Genomic DNA, 22,699 nt, shown 5'->3' with positions numbered 1-22,699 from the left:
CTGTTACAGTCTGGTCGACGCTACAGAGCTCTGAGCACCAGAACGACCAGACACAGGAACAGTTTCATCTCTCATGAACATTTGAACTCTTAACAATAAACATGAAACACACAATACTATCATACTTTTTATTTATTTATTTAACACACATACTTATTACATTTCAAATTTGCACCTAACATACCCGTACATACTGAATTGTCTATTTTGTATATTGTGTTTGTGCTATTTTGCATATTGTCCATTTTGTATATTGTACATTTTTTATTTTTATCTGTGTCTTGTCCTGTCGCTGTCATTCTGTCACACTGTGGAGCTACTGTCACTAAAACAAATTCCTCATATGTGCAAACATACCTGGCAATAAAGCTAATTCTGATTCTGATTCTGTGTTGTTACCTGAATGATCTACAGCTGTGATTTTTTTGTTCAGTGATAGTTGTTCATGAGTCCCTTGTTTGTCCTGAACAGTTAAACTGCCTGCTGTTCTTCAGAAAAATCCTTCAGGTCCCACAAATTCTTTGGTTTTCCAGCATTTTTGTGCATTTGAACCCTTTCCAACAATGACTGTATGATTTTGAGATCCATCTTTTCACATTGAGGACAACTGAGGGACTCATATGCAACTATTACAGAAGGTTAAAACACTCACGGATGCTCCAGAAGGAAAAGCCATGCATTAAGATGTGTACATTTTTCTTGTTTTGCCTAAATATCATATTTTTTCATTTAGTACTGCCCTTCAGAAGCTACAGAAGATACTTCCATGTTTTCTTTTTTTAAGTTAAATTTACCTTGATCTTCAAATTCAAAAAGTTTTCAAAAGGCTCTTAATGCATGGCTTTTCCTTCTGGAGCATCAGTGAGCGTTAAAATAACATTTTGACTTTTGACTTCAACTGTATATTATGTAAATAAAAACTTATTTTGGATGCGATTAATCGTAATTAATCATTTGACAGCACTAATTAATAGCTTTGAGTTTAAGTTTAAGGTTTAAACTTGCAATAAACCGTGAATCTAAGTAAGAATCCAGAGATTCTTGTAAGCATGTAGAAACTTTTTTCACAGGGCAGTAATAATCACTTGTGCACCCTGACTCCTGAAAATTTCACATGAGCCAGCCAATATGATTACAGCTGGCAATTATAGACTTTATTTGAGCGTATGAGACTGAGGTCACTGTAAAAACCTTCAAACTAACAGACATATTGAAGCAAACTTTTCTCTGATGGACCAGTTTGATCATTTGCTAAATATATATAAAAATCTAAATTTCCTCAAGTTTCTGGACTTCAGCCCGTAACTCTGGAGATGTTTGCATTGCTAGCGTCTCGCCTATTGCCAGCTGCAGGCTGTTGATAAGGAGTGAAACCCAGGGCTTTTCTTTGAGGACAGTAATAAAGTGAGTAACGGACACACTCACACAGGCCTGTCTGAGCTCTTTGTGTGACAAACAGATAGGAGAGTATGCTGTTCACAACAATGGATTAAAAAGGCATGAAATGCCAACTTTAAAAACATAATTATTTGCTTTTTCTTGTAATATTTAACCTGAAATATTGGGAACTTTAAAAAAAAAAAAAATAGGGTGAAAATACAACCTGATACTATTAAAGAAAGAAGTCATCTTTCTTTCTTTTTCATCAAATGTTTAGTAGAAACATTCAGAACATGTTGATGGGTCCTCAGCAGGTCAAACTAAATATTATATGACCTCTTTTATTTTATATGAGGTTTGCTCCCCCCCCCCCCCCCCCCCTAAAAAATTGGGACACGTCTCAAGATAGTTTAAATCCACATACAGTACATCAGAGGTGGAACAGGTCAAAATCACCACTTTACAGGGGTTTTAATGCATTTTAAACAAGTTAATTTTTATGCCATGTTTATTCAATGTTATATAATAACAAAAAACAAGGTATTTGCGGCTCTATGCCTAAAAAGAAGTGTACCCTCTAGGGAAGAAGGTGGCATTAATGATGCACAACGAATCAAGCACAAACATATCCTGTAAACCTGTACTGACATACATTTGCTATATACTGTACAGCATTGTCTTCAAGTTGAAATGCACCCACTTTTGAGATTCTGAGAGTTTATATATGTATCCTGACACAATAACCAAGAATAAGTCTCTCCTTAAATAAAATGAGCTTCCCAGTGATTATAATCCTGTCATATCACACAGACATGTGGAAGCTCCAGCCGGGGGTGAGAAACGACAGATCCTCTTTGGCACAAATCCAACTGTGTCTTGACATGCAATAAAAGCGCCATCCAATAAAAAGCACTCATTATCCAAAACAGCATCAACATGAGGTGGGACGCAGGACATGACTTAGGGATAAGGGATGGATGGGCCAGTAAAACAAATTGACAGGCCAGCCAATGTGGCAGACAAATTGTTTAAATTAAACAGCCATCATTAAAGTGCAATATTTTTTAGTAAGACTAAAATAATAACAATAATAAAATAATAATAGATTTAGGAAACAATGCTGTAGCATCCAATACCTTCTGATAAGTTAACATTTGATTACTGTTATTGTACAGAGGAGAATAATCCTATTAGATGTGAAGCGGATTGCTGTGCTAGAGGAGGCAGCTAATTTTAGCATTCTTAATCAGCATGCCTGTTTTGCCAGTCGCCTCTCTCTCTGGGAACTAATATGAATCTTGTTAACCATGTTCCATGATTCCAGGAAGTCATCTCTAAAACACTTCTAACTAACATTTTTATCCCATATATTATTTTTAACCCATGTTCACTTCCCCATGTTTCCTAACAAGACGTTATAGGTGAGCTGTAAACAGCACATGAGCAGAGGTGGAAAGCTCTTGTCCTGTGTCATTCCTGTGCTTGTTTTGACAGTACAGAGACATCCTCACTGCCTGGTGGTTTGAATCCCACTGCTAATGCCCTTAAGAGTTCCTCTTCCATCATCCTGACGCAGGGCCCTATATACGGGAATGCTTTACTCGGCTTGATTTGATTATGAGCAATTTCCATGCTTGATTGAATAATACAACATTGACCTTGGCGGTTTCATTTATTTTCTTCACATATGACACGTGTTGGATGGTAAAATCATTCAAATATATTTAGCAAACCATTTTCCAGACCTTTGCCAAAGAAAAGTAAACATTATCAAAACTGAGTAGTTGCCAGGGTGTTATGTTGTTGCTACGCTGCTCTGATTGTTTTTAGTGCATTGGTTATGCCAATTTAAACTGATTTTTCATCAAATTAGTCATTTCATATTAAAAAATGCATTACACATTACCCATATTAAATGGAAATTACTATCGTTTTAGCCACACTGAAAAGGTCACTTCACAAATATATTTGCAAAATACAGTGGCTCTATTAATCATGACAGTTGCCCTGACTAAATTAACATTTCATTTGCATGCAGAATGCATATTCGTTCTCTTATAATTCTATTTATTAAACACAAGTCATTAACATGATTTACTCTGATGACAGGAGCTTAATTTTCATAAGCAGTATGAATGTCACATAAACTCAGTTATATCATTTAAATTTGCCATTGTCTACACTAGTTTTAATATGCAAATTAAAAACATATTTTAAAGCTTTATAAGTTGCAAAATTAAAATTAAAATGTATTACCCAAAATGACATGTCCAAGCAAAAACTGTAGCAAAATTATCATTTGAATGCTGTTTTTCCTAAATGCATTTAGACTTAGGGGTAGGACACTTGGGATTGCATTTTCATCGTGATACCGCAGGATAATTGTAGCAAAATGCAATGAGAGTTTCAAAACGCATTCTGAGCCAAAGGTGCAGCAAAAGGGTAGCAAAATGGTGATTTAAATGTCTTATTTTTCTTAAATGCATTGACACTTACATATATGACGTTTCAATTGCATTTTCATTAATTACCCCTTGAATATAGCTTAAGTCTTTGTGGATTTGAAAATGCATTCTGAGCCAAGCACGCCCCCGAGCTGTCAATCATTACATCAAGGCGGGGCTCGGCAACAGGACGCACGATAGGTCAATATTCACCATTAACCAAACGCTTTTCACCTACCTCAACATCTCTCACCGTTTACACTCGGATTGATGCACATAAGCAAACAGACAGTGCTTTTCTACACTCATTTACTACCTTACATTATATTTTATTACGATTTTATTTTTAATCTGTAAAATAGCGTGTGTTCCGTGGCACCTAAACAGGGATGTGCAGAGAGTTCCTCAGGGGCAGGGGCTTTGGGGGCTCAAGCCCCTGCCCTTTTTTCAAAATGATTCAAAAGTGCCCCTCTCAGACAAATATCAATGATATTGTGGTCAATAAAACAAAATGCATCTGAATTCTAACGGTAACAAAACGGTAACTAATCGCTCAAAAGTCAGAAAATTCCTGTTTATTTTTACATATCTGTCAAATCTGAGGTATTGCTATGGGTTGCGTGCGTTTTGCTTGACTGATTGATATTCCACAGTCTGTTCGGAAACCATAGGCTCTCAAGCCATATAGCCTATGGTTCTTTCAGTGAGTGCTATTTTAAAGATATTTTAAACTTTTTTTCATTTAATTTAATATGAAAAATCTCATAATAATATGAGAAATTAATAAAAAATCCATGGGCCTATATTATATATTTTAGAATATTAGGCTACATAATCCATCAATGCCCATTTGTCATGTATAATACACCAAGCAATCATGATCTGGCTCAAGTTCAAATTTCATTGGACAATAATGTGAAGTGGAGTGGTCGTTTTTCATTCTTATTCATAAATCGGTAGAAAATGACATGGGATAGACAAGCTTATTTGTGGAGCGATCTGGATCTGCGGTTTGTCTCATTTTATAAATCAAATTAGCCTATATCGCTGAGAAAATAGATGCTGAATGACTACAAAAGCACTGCACAAAACAAAAGTGCAATAACGGTAATCTGTAGGCTATTCAATTCACTTATATTTATGTATGATATCCTACACCATTTACTATTTCATGAAACTCTCTTATTTAATGAAGCCCAAGTGCCACCTACAGGCCTATTATGTGAAATGTAGGCTGGCGAAATGGTGACGTGAAAGGACTTTATTATATTACCATTTTCGATCATTATGCAGCATTATGAAAGTGTCTTATGCACATCAAGCCTACATTTATTTGATCACAAATACAGAAAAACTGTAATATTGTGAAATATTACAATTTAAAAGAATGTTCTTCTATTTTAATATACTTTAAAATATAATTTATGTGATTTAAAGCTGAATTTTCAGCATCATTACTCCAGTCTTCAACGCATGGTCCTTCAGAAATCATTCTAATATGCTGATTTATTATCAATGTTGGAAAAAGTTGTGCTGCTTAATTTTTTGCTTTTTATTTTTATTTAATTTATTTATTTTGGAACCTGTGATACTTTTTGGGGGTTCATTGATAAATAAAAAGTTAAAAAGAACAGCATTTATTCAAAATAGAGATGTTTTCTAACAATATCGATCTTTACTATCACTTTTTCTATCAATTTAACAAATCCTTGCTGAATAAAAACTAATTTCTTAAAAACAAACAAACAAAAAAAATACTGACCCAGGTTTTTGAACGGTAGTGTATATTGTTACAAAAGTTATATTTTAATTAAATGTTGTTCTTATTTAACTTTTTATTCAAAGAATCCTGAAAAAAGTATGACTGGTTGCCAACATTGCTAATAAATCAGCATTGCATAAAATGTATTTTAAAGTATATTAAAATTTTGTGACTTATTGCAAAAATATAAAATAGTAATGTATCCAAACTTTTGATCTATCATTTTTTTTTTTTTTTTTACATTGCCCCTTTTTCTTTTCTTTTTTTTACATTTGAGTCTCTGCCCCTGAGGAACTCTCTGCACGTCCCTCTTTAGGTGCCATGGAACACGCACTATTTTACGGATTAAAAATAGAAAAGAGTAATAAAGAGTAATGAAATATAATGTAAGGTAGTAAATAAGTGTAGAAAAGCACTGTCTGTTTGGTTATGTGCATCAATCCGAGTGTAAACGGTGAGAGATGTTGAGGTAGGTGAAAAGTGTTTGGTTAATGGTGAATATTGACCTATCGTGCGTCCTGTTGCCGAGCCCCGCCTTGATGTAATGATTGACAGCTCGGGGGCGTGCTTGGCTCAGAATGCATTTTTAAATCCACAATGACTTAAACTATATTCATTGCAGGGTATTTCATGAAAATGCAATTGAAATGTCATGTATGTAAGTGTTAATGCATTTAAGAAGACATTTAAATCACCATTTTGCTACTCTTTTGCTGCACCTTTAGCTCAGAATGCATTTTCAATTATCCTGCGGTATCACAATGAAAATGCAATCCCATGTGTCCTACCCTTAAGTCTAAATGCATTTAGGTAAAACAGCATTCAAATGATAATTTTGCTACAGTTTTTGCTTGGACATGTTAAACATATCTAATCAATTTGGGTAATACATTTTAATTTTGCAACTTATAAAGCTTTAAAATATGTTTTTAATTTGCATATTAAAACTAGTGTAGAAAATGGCAAATTTAAATGATATAACTGAATTTTCATTTTGCACTAAATGTTGCATATGAATGGGAAAATGTATATTTAAATACATAAATACATTGCCATTTTACAAATTGCATTGCCATTTTGCATATTACATTTCAAATTGAATTTAGCTACACATATGCTTCCATAGGTAAGTAAGCAGGTAGATGATTTATTCAGTAGTTCACCCCCAATCATCTAAAAAATATAATCTATGAAATCTTGTCTAATAAAGACACTGGGAAGCTACAGGCTGGTTATGTGGTAAACACAATGAAGCTGAGCGTATGTTGCTAATGAAAGTATATTACATGAATCTCTTCATATCGCTAACCTCGCCTCCACTCGTCTTATCATCAAATCTCTCCTTTTATCTACTTCTCCAACTCCCGTCTACTTCCTCCCTCTGTCTCCATCATTTCTTCCCCAGGGCTTACGTGGGCCATCTGTACGAAGCGTGAGAGACTCTAGTGTTGGATTACAATTAGGTTACAGTGGTAATTGGTGATTATTAATACTCATCTCGAATACATTACCCGCAAGACGTGGATGTGCTGAAATATGCATGCATCCTCAGGCGAGAACGTAAATTGTGGATAATCACTGCATTCTCGCTCAAAGAATTACACAGTCACTCTCTAAAAGCTTTACCAGCAGATGTTGAGGTGATCTATCAATAATATATATGAACAATATAACTCGTGCCCTAAAAAAAATAATCCTGGTCTGTTGAGCTGTAGGTGATTTACATACATTCATCAGAGCTATTTATTTATTTATTTATTTTTTCTCCATTCTGTCACCGATGGAGTTTTGGTTCCTTGCCGCTGTCGCCTCTGGCTTGCTTAGTTGGGGACGCTTCATTTCCAGCGATATCGTCGACCTGATTGCAAAGACACTATTTAAACTTATTGACACATTATTTTCCTTTTTGATATTGTGCAGTGCTTTGACACAATTTGCAATGTAAAAAGCACTATATAAATAAAGGTGACTTGACTTGACTATTCATCATAATCATTATATAAATCGTAATAAAATAAGATAATAAAAAGCTTCATTTACTTAATATGACAGTTGTGTAGTTTTTATTTAATTTCCAATCCAATAAAATCAGGGTTAAAATGCTGAGGTGGGCTTGCATCTCACATCTTCTCCTTTGTGAATAATTTATCATTTAATATAAATCAAGCAGACCGGGAACAATAACTATCAATAATTCATATAACCATTTCCCTCAGAGTGTCTGGCTTTTCAGAGAGCTCCTATATGATTTATATCTGAAGGCTCCTGGAGAAAAAACATTTCTTTAAAGATAATACCCTGTTTATTTCAGTGCTTAAATACAATGATGATCATTTCATGTCAATTAAATGGGAGGGCTGTTTTTGTGATCTTCATGTCATAGACTTGGCTAACGAGAAGTGCATGGTGGTTGTTCAAGTGTAAAGAAATGGGCTCCAGGACTCTTCCTTCTTCCTATAATGTCAACCAATGCCTGTCAATGTCAACAGAGTATCTCCAGTCTGTACTTTGCTCTGGGCTACAGTACGGCATAAAAGGATCCAAGTCAACATGGGAATATACACACACACACACACACACAATCACAATACACACACACAATGACCCAGAGGGGCCACACTCAAAATAAACCCACCTGCTTTGGCACACAAAGGCACTAGGATAAATTTAGCCCCTATAAAAAAAAAAATGGGTTCATGATAAAAAAGGCAAATAGGCCAAGGTGACAAAATTGCATAAACACGATGACTAACAGGAAACCAGTAATCCTCTGAGAAACACAATTAGACTACAAAAGATTTTTTTAAATCTAATGTTAGCCACAACATCCCATCAAAATGTAAAACTACCCTCGTATTTCAGCACTTGCAGAACGTCCTGTATAGATCTGCTCAATTTTCTCACATTGCTATGGGGGTGTTGGCACCTGTAAACTCCCCAGAGAGAAAGTCCATTAGAATATAGATTAAAGATGAGCGTGTTGAAGACAGCAGACCTCTCAGCAACACAATCTGTTCTGCAGAGACACACTAGAGAGACACAGATCAACCAGTCAGATTGCAGCTATCAAAGTGTAAGTGGAGATGCTGATGGATATGGTCTGTTTTTTTTGGTAGCATGAAGGAGTAAGGATGTCCCAGGATGACCTTAAAGGGATGGAAACAGTCTGTATATTAAGTTTGCTTTTTGAAATATAGCTCAACAAACTACAATCGATTATTCCTATCAAATGGAAAGTTCCTAAGCAAGGTCATATGTATATATACCTTTTATGTAACTTTACCAACTAACCTGTGTGAACAGCTCCAAGGTATGTTAAAACAATTTTAGTTTCCTTATATTTTTTGTGAACAGACACTACAATTCAAAAGAAAAAAAAATGCTTTTATTTCGCAAGGATGCATTAAACTGATCAAAGATTACAGTAAATATATTTATAAGGTTCTGAAAGATTTCCATTTTAAATAAATGCTAAAATGCTATTTTTTTGAACTTCCTATTAATCAAAGAATACTGAAAAATGTATTATATTTATTTTTTATTTAAAATATATTTTTTTAATTCCACAAAAACATAGGCAGCACAAACGTTCTCAACATTAATAACAAGAATTGTTTCTTGAGCAGCAAATCAGCATATTAGAATGATTTCTGAAGGATCATGTGACACTAAAAACTGGAAAATTCAGTTGTGTCATCACAGAAATAATTAGATTTTAAAATATATTGAGACAGAAAAAAACTCATTTTAAATTGTAATAATATTTTATTTTACTTATGGTATTAGTGGTCAAAAACAAATGTACGAGACTTCTTTCAAAAAAAATCTTACTGACCCCAAACATTTGAACAGTAGTGTATAAAACAAGAGATCACAAGGCTAAGACACCAAAACAAGAGGAAAACGTGCTTTTGAATGCGTGGCAGAAATTTGAAATACCTGAGCATATGGTATCACAGCCGCCTCCTATAGTTTCCTTTCGACCTCCTCCCTTAGACACTGTACCCGCATGTGTTTGTGCATATAAATGAAAGGGAATGTGTTTGACAAAACAAACATTACAGAGCAGCTTATGTCTCTATTCCCATATGACATCAATAGAAAATTAATAAACTCAACTGTCTGTTTAAAAAAAAACTAAAGTATATATTCCACGGCTCATTTACAAAGGGAAGACATAACCTGCTAAATGTCAATGTGTCATAGTGGCCAAAATGAAAATGTTTGATAATACAAGTTACAATTCTATTCTTTGCTTTTCAAGATACTGCAGTGAATCTATCGTTTTTACGCTACACATCAAGCAATGTCTCAAATCATTTACTGTTTACACTGCATTTACTGTAAGAATAAGTATGTGCTAACTCTTTTAATAACATATTTTTCCATTTATCTTTATGGCTAACATTCTGCGGCTTCTGGATATTGAAACAGCGAGTCATATGTGCATCCATCATGTGCTGTCTTAGATGTGTAAGTGAAGTGAAAAAAAGTGAAGTGACATACTGCCAAGTATGGTGACCCATGCCCGGAATTTGTGCTCTGCATTTAACCCATCACGCGTGCACACACACAGCAGTGAACACACACACACCGTGAACATACACCCGGAGCAGACATTTTTTATGCTGCAGCGCCCAGGGAGCAGTTGGGGGTTCGGTGCCTTGCTCAAGGGCACCTCAGTCGTGGTATTGAGGGTGGAGAGAGCGCTGGACATTCACTCCCCCCACCTACAATCCCTGCCGGCCCAAGACTCGAACCCACAACCTTTGGATTACGAGTCCGACTCTCTAACCATTAGGCCATGACTTCCCCATAAAAGCTTAAGTGCACATTGTCAAATAAGACCTTGACTCCCACTGCCTCCCATAACCTCCTGTCCTCCCCTCCCCCTGTTCTTCCTCTACTCCTGACAATCCCCCACACTGTTCGGCCTAGATGTAATTCACAGATGAATAATGGATAGACTTTCATCTCTCCTGGATTTGGGGTTCACTGCTCTAAGCTACTGTAGCTGAGGCAACTGCATTTAACATGAGATGTGGGATTCTCCTACAGTCCACCTGACTCTATCTCTGTTGGCTGTCAGTCTGTGCGCTAGTTTAGGCTGTCAATAGCAGATTTCAAACCATCCTGTCCTGTTCTGAAATGTTTCACTCCAGTACAGGAGGAAGAGATTTGTAATATCTTACTGTACTCTTTTTGCTGACTCTGTTTTTTCCTTAAAATACCTGTCCCTCAGCAACCGTTTTTGCAAGCTTTCATTTCACTTAAATGCACCCATTTTTTGCTCATCTCAATGCTTTTAGTTTAAAAGCTCATGGCATTATTAAAAGGCAACATGAAATCAAAATTGACTATTCACTTTCCTACGTCTAAATTTCACTTTCCTGCATGCCTACATTTCCTTAAGTGTTCATGGTTTTATTGCACAAGATTTATCAGTGCACATAAATAAAGAAAAATATTATAAACAAGATAAAATAAACAAGACAAAAACAAAGAGACAACTAAAATAAAATAAATAAACTGAATTTCCTACTGAATTTCTCTGAAAAATGCACCTTTATCCCCCTGAATTTCTCTAAAATAAAATAAAATATAAAAATAAATTTGATTTATCAAATCAAATCCAGATAAATAAATCATGTACTGCTCTACATTATTTCCCACTGAATATTCTGAAATTCCCACTGAATTTCCATTGAAGTTAAACACATTGAAAATGCAAGTTAATTTACGCACATAACATTTGATCTGCACTAATATATGTTTATCCACCTTACAAATATCCCTAGCATAAATGCTTTTCACAAACAGAACAAATTCACTACATTTATTATAACAAATATACTTTTGTATTGATATTTATAACAATTAAAAATGTTTTTTTATTTATTCATCACAGTGTTTTTGTTTCTCCACCAAGAAGGAAGTAAAAACAACCTAGCTAGTGCACAATTAGCATCGAGCTCCACATCTGAGTGGCAGCTTGTGAAGAAGCCCATCAATAATGCAGAGTACTGGGGGGGTTGGCGCCGTGCTGATTCTGCCAAGCTAGCGGCCCCCTTGAACATGGCCCCTGCCTGGCCTCGTGTCCTTGGGCCAGCACAACCAGGAACAGCGCACTCCCAAAGCTCCCCGATCGGAATCTGTGCTAATGAGAGACTCGGCACCTCCACACGTGTGCCGAATAACAACAACAACAACAAGACCTCCTACACTTAAAATGAGCCACCACATGTCTGTCAAAACAGCAGTCTAAAACAGGATGGAGGGACACAAAACTGAAAATAAACTTCCACTGCAGAAGAGCTGAGAGAATGAAAATGCCATTATTATTTATGCAATGGCTTTAATTAATTGGGTTACATGAACCTTGTATTCAAATGTTCTTTTAGGAATCGTAGGTAGTCCAGATGGTCTCTAAAACGGCTGATTCAAACCTGATTAATTAGCAAACAAAAAGCAGAATGAAAGGTAAATATGGTCTGATCTGTTTTAATAAATGTGCACGGAATCATTTGTGAATAAAGTGTGCCTGAATAATATAAATGGATAATTTAAAAAAAACTATGAACCAGACAACCAAGGTTTATCATAACTTGTGTGTGTGCGTGTGAACAGTGTCCAGACTCAAAGTGGAAGTAAGAGAATGATACCGTTTGCTGCTCTTTGATCAGAACGAGCCCCAAACACTAATTACGCTGGCTGCTCTCTCAGTGGGCAACAAGCTGTTCACAGCTCCCCATGACAAGAGCCATACTCAGCTTTAAATGAGCTGTGGGAGCGTAATGTACAACACACACATACAAAACAGTCAAATACATCCTGCTATAATCAGTAAAAAAAATAATATATATTGTATATATAATACATTGTTCGACCATTTACATTTTTTCACAATATTCACCTTATTTTGCACCATGGAAGTAAGCTATTTTGTGCGAGACATCCTATTCATTAGAGTGCAGTAAACATTAAAAACATTAAACATTATTTGTGCTATGAAGCAGTGGGTTTATAATTAAGAATTAAATAACAGAAATATCAAGCAGCATAACAGACTGTTTTTGTTCAGGTAAAACAACTGGAAGTCAACGACACTGGGAACTTAGCACGGTCAAGTTCCAAATGGCCGCACTCACCTTACGTTAAAACTAAGGTGGATATGGTACGGTAATATACCAGTTAAATATTTTACAGTAGCATTTTAAGTTTTTGTTCTGTAAAAATGACTAGCATTTTTTACACTGTAGAAAGATCATTTAAATGCAGTTGTCTCTAACAAAACTTTGCAAGGAGTGTGTGACCTACAGATACAAGTTTCAAGGTCACCCAGTTCCCCTGTTTCTTGTTCTATACAGAGCAGGACTCTATACTAGATGCTTTCTTATGTCCCTGTGTTCATTCCAACAAGGAAGATCATTCCATCTCATCTCTCTCGCTCTATTGGATTACTGGAGGTGTGCCCGAGCAGCCAGCCAACCAGGAGCTTAACCTATAGAGTAGAAGATGATGCACACGATTGCTTTTCTGCCGGTATTGATTCAGCATCATTAAACCTTGAAAGGCTGGAGGAGTCAATGGGAATGGGTCCTGAATCTGTCCATACAAAGACAGAAACATAAAAAAAGAGAGATTTCAAAATGCATGAAGAGACTCATGAGAAATATACAGACTTGATTTTATTTATTTGATTCTGGAACTGCCTGTATTGTGAAAAGTGATTTCTATATGACAAGCTGAAATAACGTCAGTATATAAAAGAGAAAAAACTGTGGATGGTAATGTTATGTCAGTCGTACAGCGTCATACTGTTTAAGTACACAGTTCCTAACCAAAATAAGTGGCTGAGCAGCTGTACCAGACTGCCACAGTTTTCCACAATTTTCAGTGTGGTCATACACAATAACACTCCGTAATAAAATATAATCAAGTATCATTGAATGTAGAAATTTCTACACTGGTGGCTTGCTATGCCCCTGACTTTCACAAGAACAAATTGCACTCACTTTTGTCTATTACTGTGGTTATTGTTTGTAAATCTGAAGTAATGATCAATTTAATTTACTGTCACTTGATCTCATATCATGACTTAATATACATTGTCTTAGGGGTGGGCGATAGGACCAAAATCTTATATCACGATATAACTAATTTTATATCACGATAACAATATATATCATGATATAGTAATTTTTTTTCTTTTAAAAAGATTAAGATATTAAAATATTTGATACCATAGAATTTTCATAATCCTTGTCACCAATGTCAATATCAAACTAATACAAGCCTTAAAAGAGACCAAAAAAACAAAAACAAAAAAGCTCACTCAAGATAAATAAACAGTCAGTGATGAAATAAGGATAAGAAACTAACTGCAAGCAATAGGACAAAAAACTACAATAAATAAGAAAAGCTACATACATTCAGTCTTCACTGTGTTAATTATATCTATCTATCTATCTATCTATCTATCTATCTATCTATGATAGATATAATTAACACGTGTATTATGTATAGATCTATACATATATATACATATATCATTATTATAATTTTTTTTATTTCTTCTTATTAAAGTTACAAAAGTGATTTAGTCAAGAGCAGTGAGAGATTTTCTAGCAATGTGCTATGATTAATATGAATGGCAGACAGAACGAATACTGGACAGCTTCCCCTTTAAGACCGAAGTCCGGATCCAATATACTGTTACATATGCATTTTCTCTTTCAGCTGTTTACTCTCTCTTAAGACCTAAATCACTGTGCTTATGAGGATACTTGCAAAGACGGGGATTCTGAAGCATATAAGTGTGTTTATGTAAACGTTCAAAGCCAATAAAGCGGCAAAAAAAACAAAACGCGCTCCTCTCACACAGAAACGGAGACTGCGCACGCAGTTTTATATTACTGTTGTTTGTGTTTCAATGGCTTAAAATCGGTTGTTTTAAAACTGCAGTGCTTAAAAACGCATGTCCATGCTACAGATGTAGTCCCTCGTTTAGGAACAAGCTCCTCGTTTTGTTCTGGTCGTTCTCCACCTGGTTCTGTCTTCCCTTCACGCCCCATGGTGGCATGTAAAGATCACAGTCATCCAAATTATGAAAAAGTATTACCGTAAACGATGTATTTTTAGAACACCACAAAATAAACGATAGAACATGATATGAAACGATAGACTTTATTTCGTTCATCCGATATATATCGTCATATCGCACAGCCCCTCTGTGTCCAAAATAAATTGAACTCCTTTTAACTTGAGTGCTGCGCTTTTAGATTGACATGACATAGTCAAACACATCCATCTACCTTGCTTACATAGAAAAATAATGGAAAAGTAGTGCAGTGGAATGAAAAAACGTGTTCGGTGTGAACTAGCCCTAAGGCAGCTTAGTGATTTACAAGAAAACCTTGGTGATTTGGTTACTAATTTCTCACTAGAAATGACATCAAACTGACCTCAACTTTCATATGCCATTTTTATTTTTTTATCTTGAATGTAACAGAATTGACTGCACAGGATAGTGTATCATATACAGCGAAGGACGCATCTATGCTGCAGTCATTGGATTCGGATGTGCAATGTTGCCTTCCTCCGTATGCTGCCTGTTGAGGAAGCATTTTCCAGCTTTCATATGCGTGCCTTAATATCATATTTTAAGTTTTATATTAATATTTGTTGGTACTCTTAGAATTTATTTTATTTTCTGTGGTTTTTTGTGTTGCTGCTGTGTCCAATTCAATTCCTCCTATGAAGATCAATAAAGATGCATCTACATCTAGATCTCAATTGGCCAAAACAGATACATGCAAGCAAGAAATTAAGCAAGCAAAAAAAGAAAGCTAGCGCTCATATTTCCTTCACTGCTGTCTCGTCTTTAATTAAAATCTCTAGGCTCAGACAAAAGGTCCGCAGTGCAGGTTAAATAACGCATGAGACTCCAAATCCATAAAAGTCTTGGAAAGCGCACACGAAGGCAATTTGAATGCACTCACCTCAATTACATCTAAACTGAAGAGTGTTAAACTGGCAAGCTAGGCTGAGAGGCAGGACTACAATGTTATGAATCATGTTGTAGTGGGAGTCAGATGACCTTTAGGTAACCATGTGCGAACCATTCCTGTCCCTTACAACAAAAAAAAAAAAAAAAAAAAAGTCCTGGCAAACCCCTCTGGCTCAAGTTCATATTTACACATGCTAATGAGCTTTGTTTGCCACAAATCTGCTCACAGTTGATTATGTTAGCATGCTGCTAAGCTAATGAACCATTTCTCAAATAACCGAAAAATGAAAATAAACAACAATATTAGCCAAATAATTTTTTGTATTGTTTTTGTATATCACTGAACTTGCTTTACATTCTGAGTTTCTTCATGGTTCCCTTTTAAAGTGCATTTAAGTGTTGGTACACTAGGTTTGCACAAAAAAAGGGTCTTGCATAAGGGTCTACAGCAAGTTTACAGTGATCTTTCATCCTCTGTCTTTCAAAGAATTTATAAAAACTCTCACGTACCTCAGACCCATTAGGGACCTCAACTGCTTATTTCCGTGCCTGAACACGTTAGCATACTGAGCCAATCTGTGTTCCTGACAGCGTAAGGGAATGCTGACACTTTGAACTGCCCCTCTCTCAATATTGAGCTTTCAATATGACTATATCAGATCAGGCCAGAGAGAAAGAGAGAGAGAAAGAGGGCCGTAATAACCCAATAAATTGCCTCCCTGGGGCACCAGTGTGTTCACAGAATATCAAAACTCCTCTTTTTTTTACTCCGCAGACTGTGAAGGAAAAAAACTCCCTCATAAATCTAGCTGTGGTAATTAGCGTTTCATTGGAGGTTTATTTAATAAAATCATCACTTGATTTCAACAGACTCTGACATTGCAAACCTATATGTGAAAAACTACTGCGTTAATCCTCACAAATCATGTTAAGAGTTTTGATAGACAAGAAACCACATGACAGGTGCTTCAATAAGTCTGCCTATTCCTTTACTCTATTTTCCTCCCTTTCATTTTCCATCAATCCACTTTCCCTGCAGAGGGACATCAAAGCGGTTTTGAAAGAAAGAAGAGACCACGGCACCACAGCTGCACTGATACTGGAAACTGTGTGGGGCTTCAACTGAATGCTGGGAAAGCGAGAAAGCCATTGATCTTAATGGATTAATTCTTATCTGCTGGATCTAGACACTGGCATTGATTATAATACCATATACTGGCCACATTATCATTAAGACTTAAACTAGCTTAATCCAGTAGTTACATGATATCACAACTGTTGTTCAATGGATCACCGCTTGCATCCAAAGTATTCAGATCCTAGGATGTAACTTGAGTAATTAAAAGTATACTTTACCTTATGTGTAGGTCTACGGTATTTTTGTCTTGAGATGAACCAATATAAAAATTCTGGTTTATACGACAAGCCAGTAATTATTTTCAGATAAATTACTGCTTTTAAAAATTTTATAAATGTTGTATAAAAAAAAAAATTCAATAAATACTAAAAAACTAAAATCAGCCATTTTAAATAATAGAAGAGTATTTATGCATTACAACATTATATTATAATGTACAGTATAATAATATATAATATATATTTTGAGATATGATAAATATTACATTTAACGGTGATATTAAATAATGGGTGTTTTTAAATATTAACTTTAAGTGAGTGTTAGATGACAACAAAGGTAATCTAAACATAAAAAATTGTGAAATAAGCATTAATATTTCAATAACCAATATTGACTAAAAAATACAATATCGCTAAAATAAAAACTAAATAAAATCTGTAATATTGGCCTGTAACCGATATGGTGATTATCGCATGCCTAATTATTCACCCATTTGACAAAAGTAACAGCACACTCTCTGCAATAGGCTGCATGAGCAAATATGTGGGATGAATTATATCACTAAGTTTAAGTTCAAATGTCTAACCCTAAGTATAAGGTTCCTGCCACAGAAATCACCTCTAATAACAACAATTCATGTGTTTGTATTGAGTAAATCACAGTTACAAGCAACCTGTGGATTGAAGTAATGTTAAACCAGGGTGACTACATACAGGAAAAAGTATTTGTATGCCAGTAAGCAAAACCCAGTTAAAATGCAGCTCAGGCATTTTCCTCTTTTCCACCCAAAACGTTTTAAACACAATAAATCTGTTATACTGAGGAACAGACATGCCAACTTTGCTTTCATTTCCCACTTCAACGAAACCCTGAATTCCAAAAACAAGGTCAAAGTGGCCTGCCAGACGCACACACAAAGTCTGACAGAGACATACAGAAGCACTGACTGGAAAGAACATCTCTTCTTTAGTTTGACAGGACCTTATACACACACACACACACACACACACACACAATCTCCTGAGGGCTGTTTGTTGTTAGTTCTCCAAGAGATGGATGCCAAACTGTGTGGACCTTCTTCAGGTGTCTGGCACTGTTATGAATGGCTTGCTCAGTCTTGTTTCTGGCAAAACATACGTCCAGTCGCTCATGATCCAACTGTCTCATAGGACACTTTAAACTATAATTCATAGTCGCACCATATCATTTCATGTCACGGCAAAGCATGTTGTGTTATGCTTTGTCATGTAATTAAACGCCACATGAAACCAAGACATAAAACTTCATCACTGATGTCTCCAACCAAACATTCACCTTGAAACAATCACCATATAGAAAATCAGAGGTAACAGACTAATTTAAAAGCACTAGAACAACATCAACGCTGCGTCACTTTGAGACTCAATGACTTGAAATCCAAGAACTCTGTTTACTTCTTTGCAACAGTGCCTCAGATAAAATATTTCCCCTGTCACCCTCACGCCTCGGCGGACATCTGACGTACTGTATTAATTATAGCTATGCCGAGCTGACCCACTGTCTTGCGAGAGATGCAGCAGTGCTGAAATTTCTTCTATTTATAGTAGGAGTTCATTCTATGGTGGTGGAAACGAGTAAAGAATGGAAAGAGGGTTTGGTTGGTTACGTGTTCAGAAGGGAGTTTCCTTACCTTCTATGGATGGGGCCTGGTCCTGGGCCGCATAGAGCATCTCCTTGAAAGCCTGTGTCAGAAAAATAGATACGGTAATGATGAGATCACAGTCTTATGGTGCAGGTCAATAGGGCAATGATGTACCGAAGTCTTACACAGCCTATTAAGGCAACTTGTCATGGCAAAGAGAGTTGACTTGGCTGAATATGTAGACTAATTGAGGTTACTTCAAACATTCATCTAGCATGTTATGAGGGCCATGTTGTTTCTTTAAACATGAATATTAAACTCTGTGTGAAATGGTGACTTTCAGTTCTTTGGGAATATGGTTACCTACTTCTCTTAGCATGTCATTAACCTTGCAGATAATGAAAAACATCGGACAATTCAGCATTGTCTGTTTCCAGATACTTCTGGCTGTGAAACATATAACTTCATCCCAAAGGTCTTTGATAGATTCTCCTATAGGGCTGTCTCAGTAATTTGAATGCATTTGATTTCATGACAGCAAGGTTAATCTCAGTAATTGGTGTAGTTTCATTCATTCGAGAACAAAACTGACTTTTTTAAACTCAGGGAGGTTTTGAAGATAATGCATCATTTTAAGATGCTTTTCACTTTTTTTATAAAGTTGACAAGTATCCTTTAAAATATCAAAATGTTTGCTAAAAAAGTGCAATTGCAATATTAAGGACAATTAAATCCATTTCTACCTGACCTGAAATTATTCATAGTAATATACATTATAAATTCTGCATGTAAATTAAAAAATACATTATACATAAAATATAGACCAATTTTGTCAGGTAAATGAAAATTAGCTTGGATTAAATTAACTGGTTTTAGTCATGTAAAATAAATCATTTGATATATTGAAATGAATGTAATATATTTTACATGAATGCAATGAGTTAATTTAGTCTATCAAGCTCATTTTTTATTTACCTGACAAAACACACTTCTACAGTGGAAGATTACAGACTCACTTCTCTATATAATAAAATGAGATCTATCGGATGTAGTCAACATAAACATTTAGCACACAGGGGATGAAACATTATCTGGCAATTTACTACACAAGCTGCTGTCAGTGCAGGGAAGTGCTCAGTCAATATACATAGATTGAAATGCATATCTAGACACAAAAAAAGACAAAATCACAATCAAGAACATTTATTTGCTAAGCAGACATCCTTCGTTCAAGCTAAACACCAACCAAAGCCAATTAACATGGGGCTGTCCAGATGCTGTGAACACTTCTTTCCACTATAAACAAATCTCACACTCAAGGTCAAAGCCTGGTCGGTGTGTCAATCAATAAATGAAATAAGAGAATCGTCAAGATGGCGGCATTGCCATGGCAATGATGATGATGACACAAAGGTTAGATGTGCTCTATAGAGTATTCAAGTTATACAAGCAAAGACTGTAACCAGGATACATTTACACTATACATCTGCCCATCCTCCAGAAATATGTGCATGCGTCTCTGTGAGGTTTGGGCAGATCTTTGCATCCAGCGAGCCTGACAGCAGATGTCATCCCAGTGGGAGAGGGAGCACAAGTCCCTGTGTGTATATGTGTTTGTGTGTGTAAGTGTGTGTCAGTGCATGTGTGAACAGCAGGTTGTGAAGTCAGCCAGCAAGATCCATACATCCCAGCCAGTAAGCAGACCGGCTGCTTTGAAGAAATATACTGTATGCATGCTCAAAACAACATATATTATATATTTGGTAAGGCAAGTATCACTAGAACTATCGCTCAAGGTTACATTGTTAGTTTTAGTGATTTATTCCTATCAATCCTTCAAGTTAAAAAAAATTGCCCCCCAAAACCTGATTCGTTCTGTTGTGCTACACACATGAATTTTACTTCAAATGATTGGAATAATATTTTCACCCAGATGACAATAAAAGAGGTTAAATTAATCTTACAGATGTACATTAAAGGAAGTAGGGGTGGGTGATATAGCGGTAAACATAATTAACCAGTAGAAATTTATCAACTGGTAGAGATTTTGGACTATCGTTCTTATTGCTGTTTCACACTCACGTGATGTGAAACAGCACGATTTTTAGCATTCTGGTTTAAAAACAAGTGATTTTAAGCAGTTGAAATGCAATCAACAGTGAATGATAACTCAATTCGCTATATGCACGTGCTGTCTGAGAGGCACGCGCACATGAAGATGGTGCTCATAGGACGTGGGAGTATTGAAAAGATTTTTATTTTTGCTGCTTTATAGGCCTTAAACGGTTAAATACACACAATTTTATGTCAAAATGGCTCTTTCAAAGCATCATCATTAACACAGTAATTTAGGTCTTAAGTGAAAGCAAACAGCTGAAAAAAGAAAAACAAACATTTAACACTGTATTGGATCCGGGCAGCTCTTAAAGTTACAGCAGTCGAATATTCCTGCTGTCTGTCATTCATGTTAATCAAACAACAAAAGAGAAAATCTGTCACTGCTCTCGACTATATCTCTTTTGTAACTCTAGTAAGGATAATATATATATTTAATTTACACAGTGAAGAATATACAGTGTTGTTATACATTTGATTATGCAGTGTATGTAGCATTTCTTATTTGTTCTACTGTAATTTTTTGTCCTATTGCTTGTAACTAGTTTCTTATTCTTATTTAATCGCAAACAGTTGTCTTCAGTTTACTTGCATTTGTGATATTGTCACTGGTGACAAGAATTATAAAATGTTAATGGTATCAAAAATTGTGATATAATAAAGACCTTATTTAAAGCAAAAATAACTATATTGTGAAATATATTGTTACTGTGAAATAAATTTACTCCTATTGTGAAATAAGATTTTGGTCATATCCTTATTTAAAGACTGTGTTTAAAGCAAAAATAACTATATTATTATATATATTGTTATGGTGAAGTAAAATTACTCATAATTACTCATATAAGAGTTTGGTCATGTCACCCACCCCTAAAAGGAAGGATCCAAGCCCTTATTAGGGATCACAAATACTTGGTTGACTCTTCTCATTTTGCACTCTGCAAAAGCCTAACATTTCCAATGCCTAGAGCAGAGTAGCAACCACATAGCAAAACACTAAGAACCTCTCAGAAAATTTAGTAACTGCACAGCAACAACTAAGAAACTGCCAAGAACAACATAGCAACCACACAGAAAACCACTCAGAAGACTTTAGCAACTGGATAGAATCACCCATGTAGCAACCTCCCAGAAAACCCTAATAACAAGTACTTTTAGAACACTTAGGAAATGCATATCAACACCCTAGCAACCACCCACAACACCTTACCATTCACACAAAAGTGAACATGTGTTAAATATACTTCACCATCCTCCACCACTCATATTTTCTCTGGTGGAGAGTGGTATTGCTTTTCTATAATTAAGAAAAAATGAACGAGCACATTAAAATAATCAGTATTGACATTAGATGAATCTCCTGATGAAGTCGTTTCAACTATAACATGATACTGCTAAATACAGTATATATAATGATTGTACAATTGACAATCATAATTATGTTCCTCTAAATCTTCTTTCACCCTTCTATTATTGCAATCTTCTTTCCATTTTAGCATGTAAATCACTCAATGTGTCATAATATTTTCAAGGTCATTTGTTGTTAAGATGTTATTTAAAATATTAAACAATACACATGTTGCATTGCTCAAAGTTTTAAGGAAAGGATTAAAGAAGCTTGTCGCTTTCTTAAGAAATTTTTTTTTTAAACCTCCTAAAATCAGTTTATGGACTCAGTTTTATTGCGTAGAGCCTGTGGGGCTGCTTCCCATTGACTTTCTATGGCACTGTCAGCCACAGGCAGCAAAGCAATAGATGAGCAGAGACCGAGTCCATCTAGTAATCATGACTTAACTGCTCACAGAGGGACTTCAATGACCAAACAATAATAAATTCTGCTTTTCTTTGGAATACACTCCGTAAGACAGAGCTGCTATGGATCATATTATATTGAATGTAGCTGAAAAAAGATGTTCGTCTTCATCTTGTCAAGAGAAAATCAGAGCTAGACTCCCACTTCTGCACAATCTATCAATGCATGTAAAGAATAGAATCAGACAGTTCATTGATA

At 35.5% G+C, this 22,699-nt stretch overlaps 1 protein-coding gene across 1 annotated transcript in view; it reads right to left on the bottom strand.

The window, feature by feature from the left end:
* LOC306849249 (xenotropic and polytropic retrovirus receptor 1 homolog) overlaps positions 1-22,699 on the bottom strand; it is an 85,826-nt gene that overhangs the window by 60,717 nt on the left and 2,410 nt on the right. The window contains exon 2 of the mRNA XM_079384143.1: positions 18,622-18,673. Coding sequence (XP_079240269.1) covers positions 18,622-18,673 — 52 coding nt within the window. The remainder of the gene's footprint in view (positions 1-18,621; positions 18,674-22,699) is intronic.

This window comes from Barbus barbus (genome assembly GCF_936440315.1).
Source record: "Barbus barbus genome assembly, chromosome: 29".
Lineage (NCBI taxonomy): Eukaryota > Metazoa > Chordata > Actinopteri > Cypriniformes > Cyprinidae > Barbus > Barbus barbus.
The sequence above is the reverse complement of the archived record's forward strand: the minus strand, read 5'-3'. Positions and strand labels throughout refer to the sequence as shown.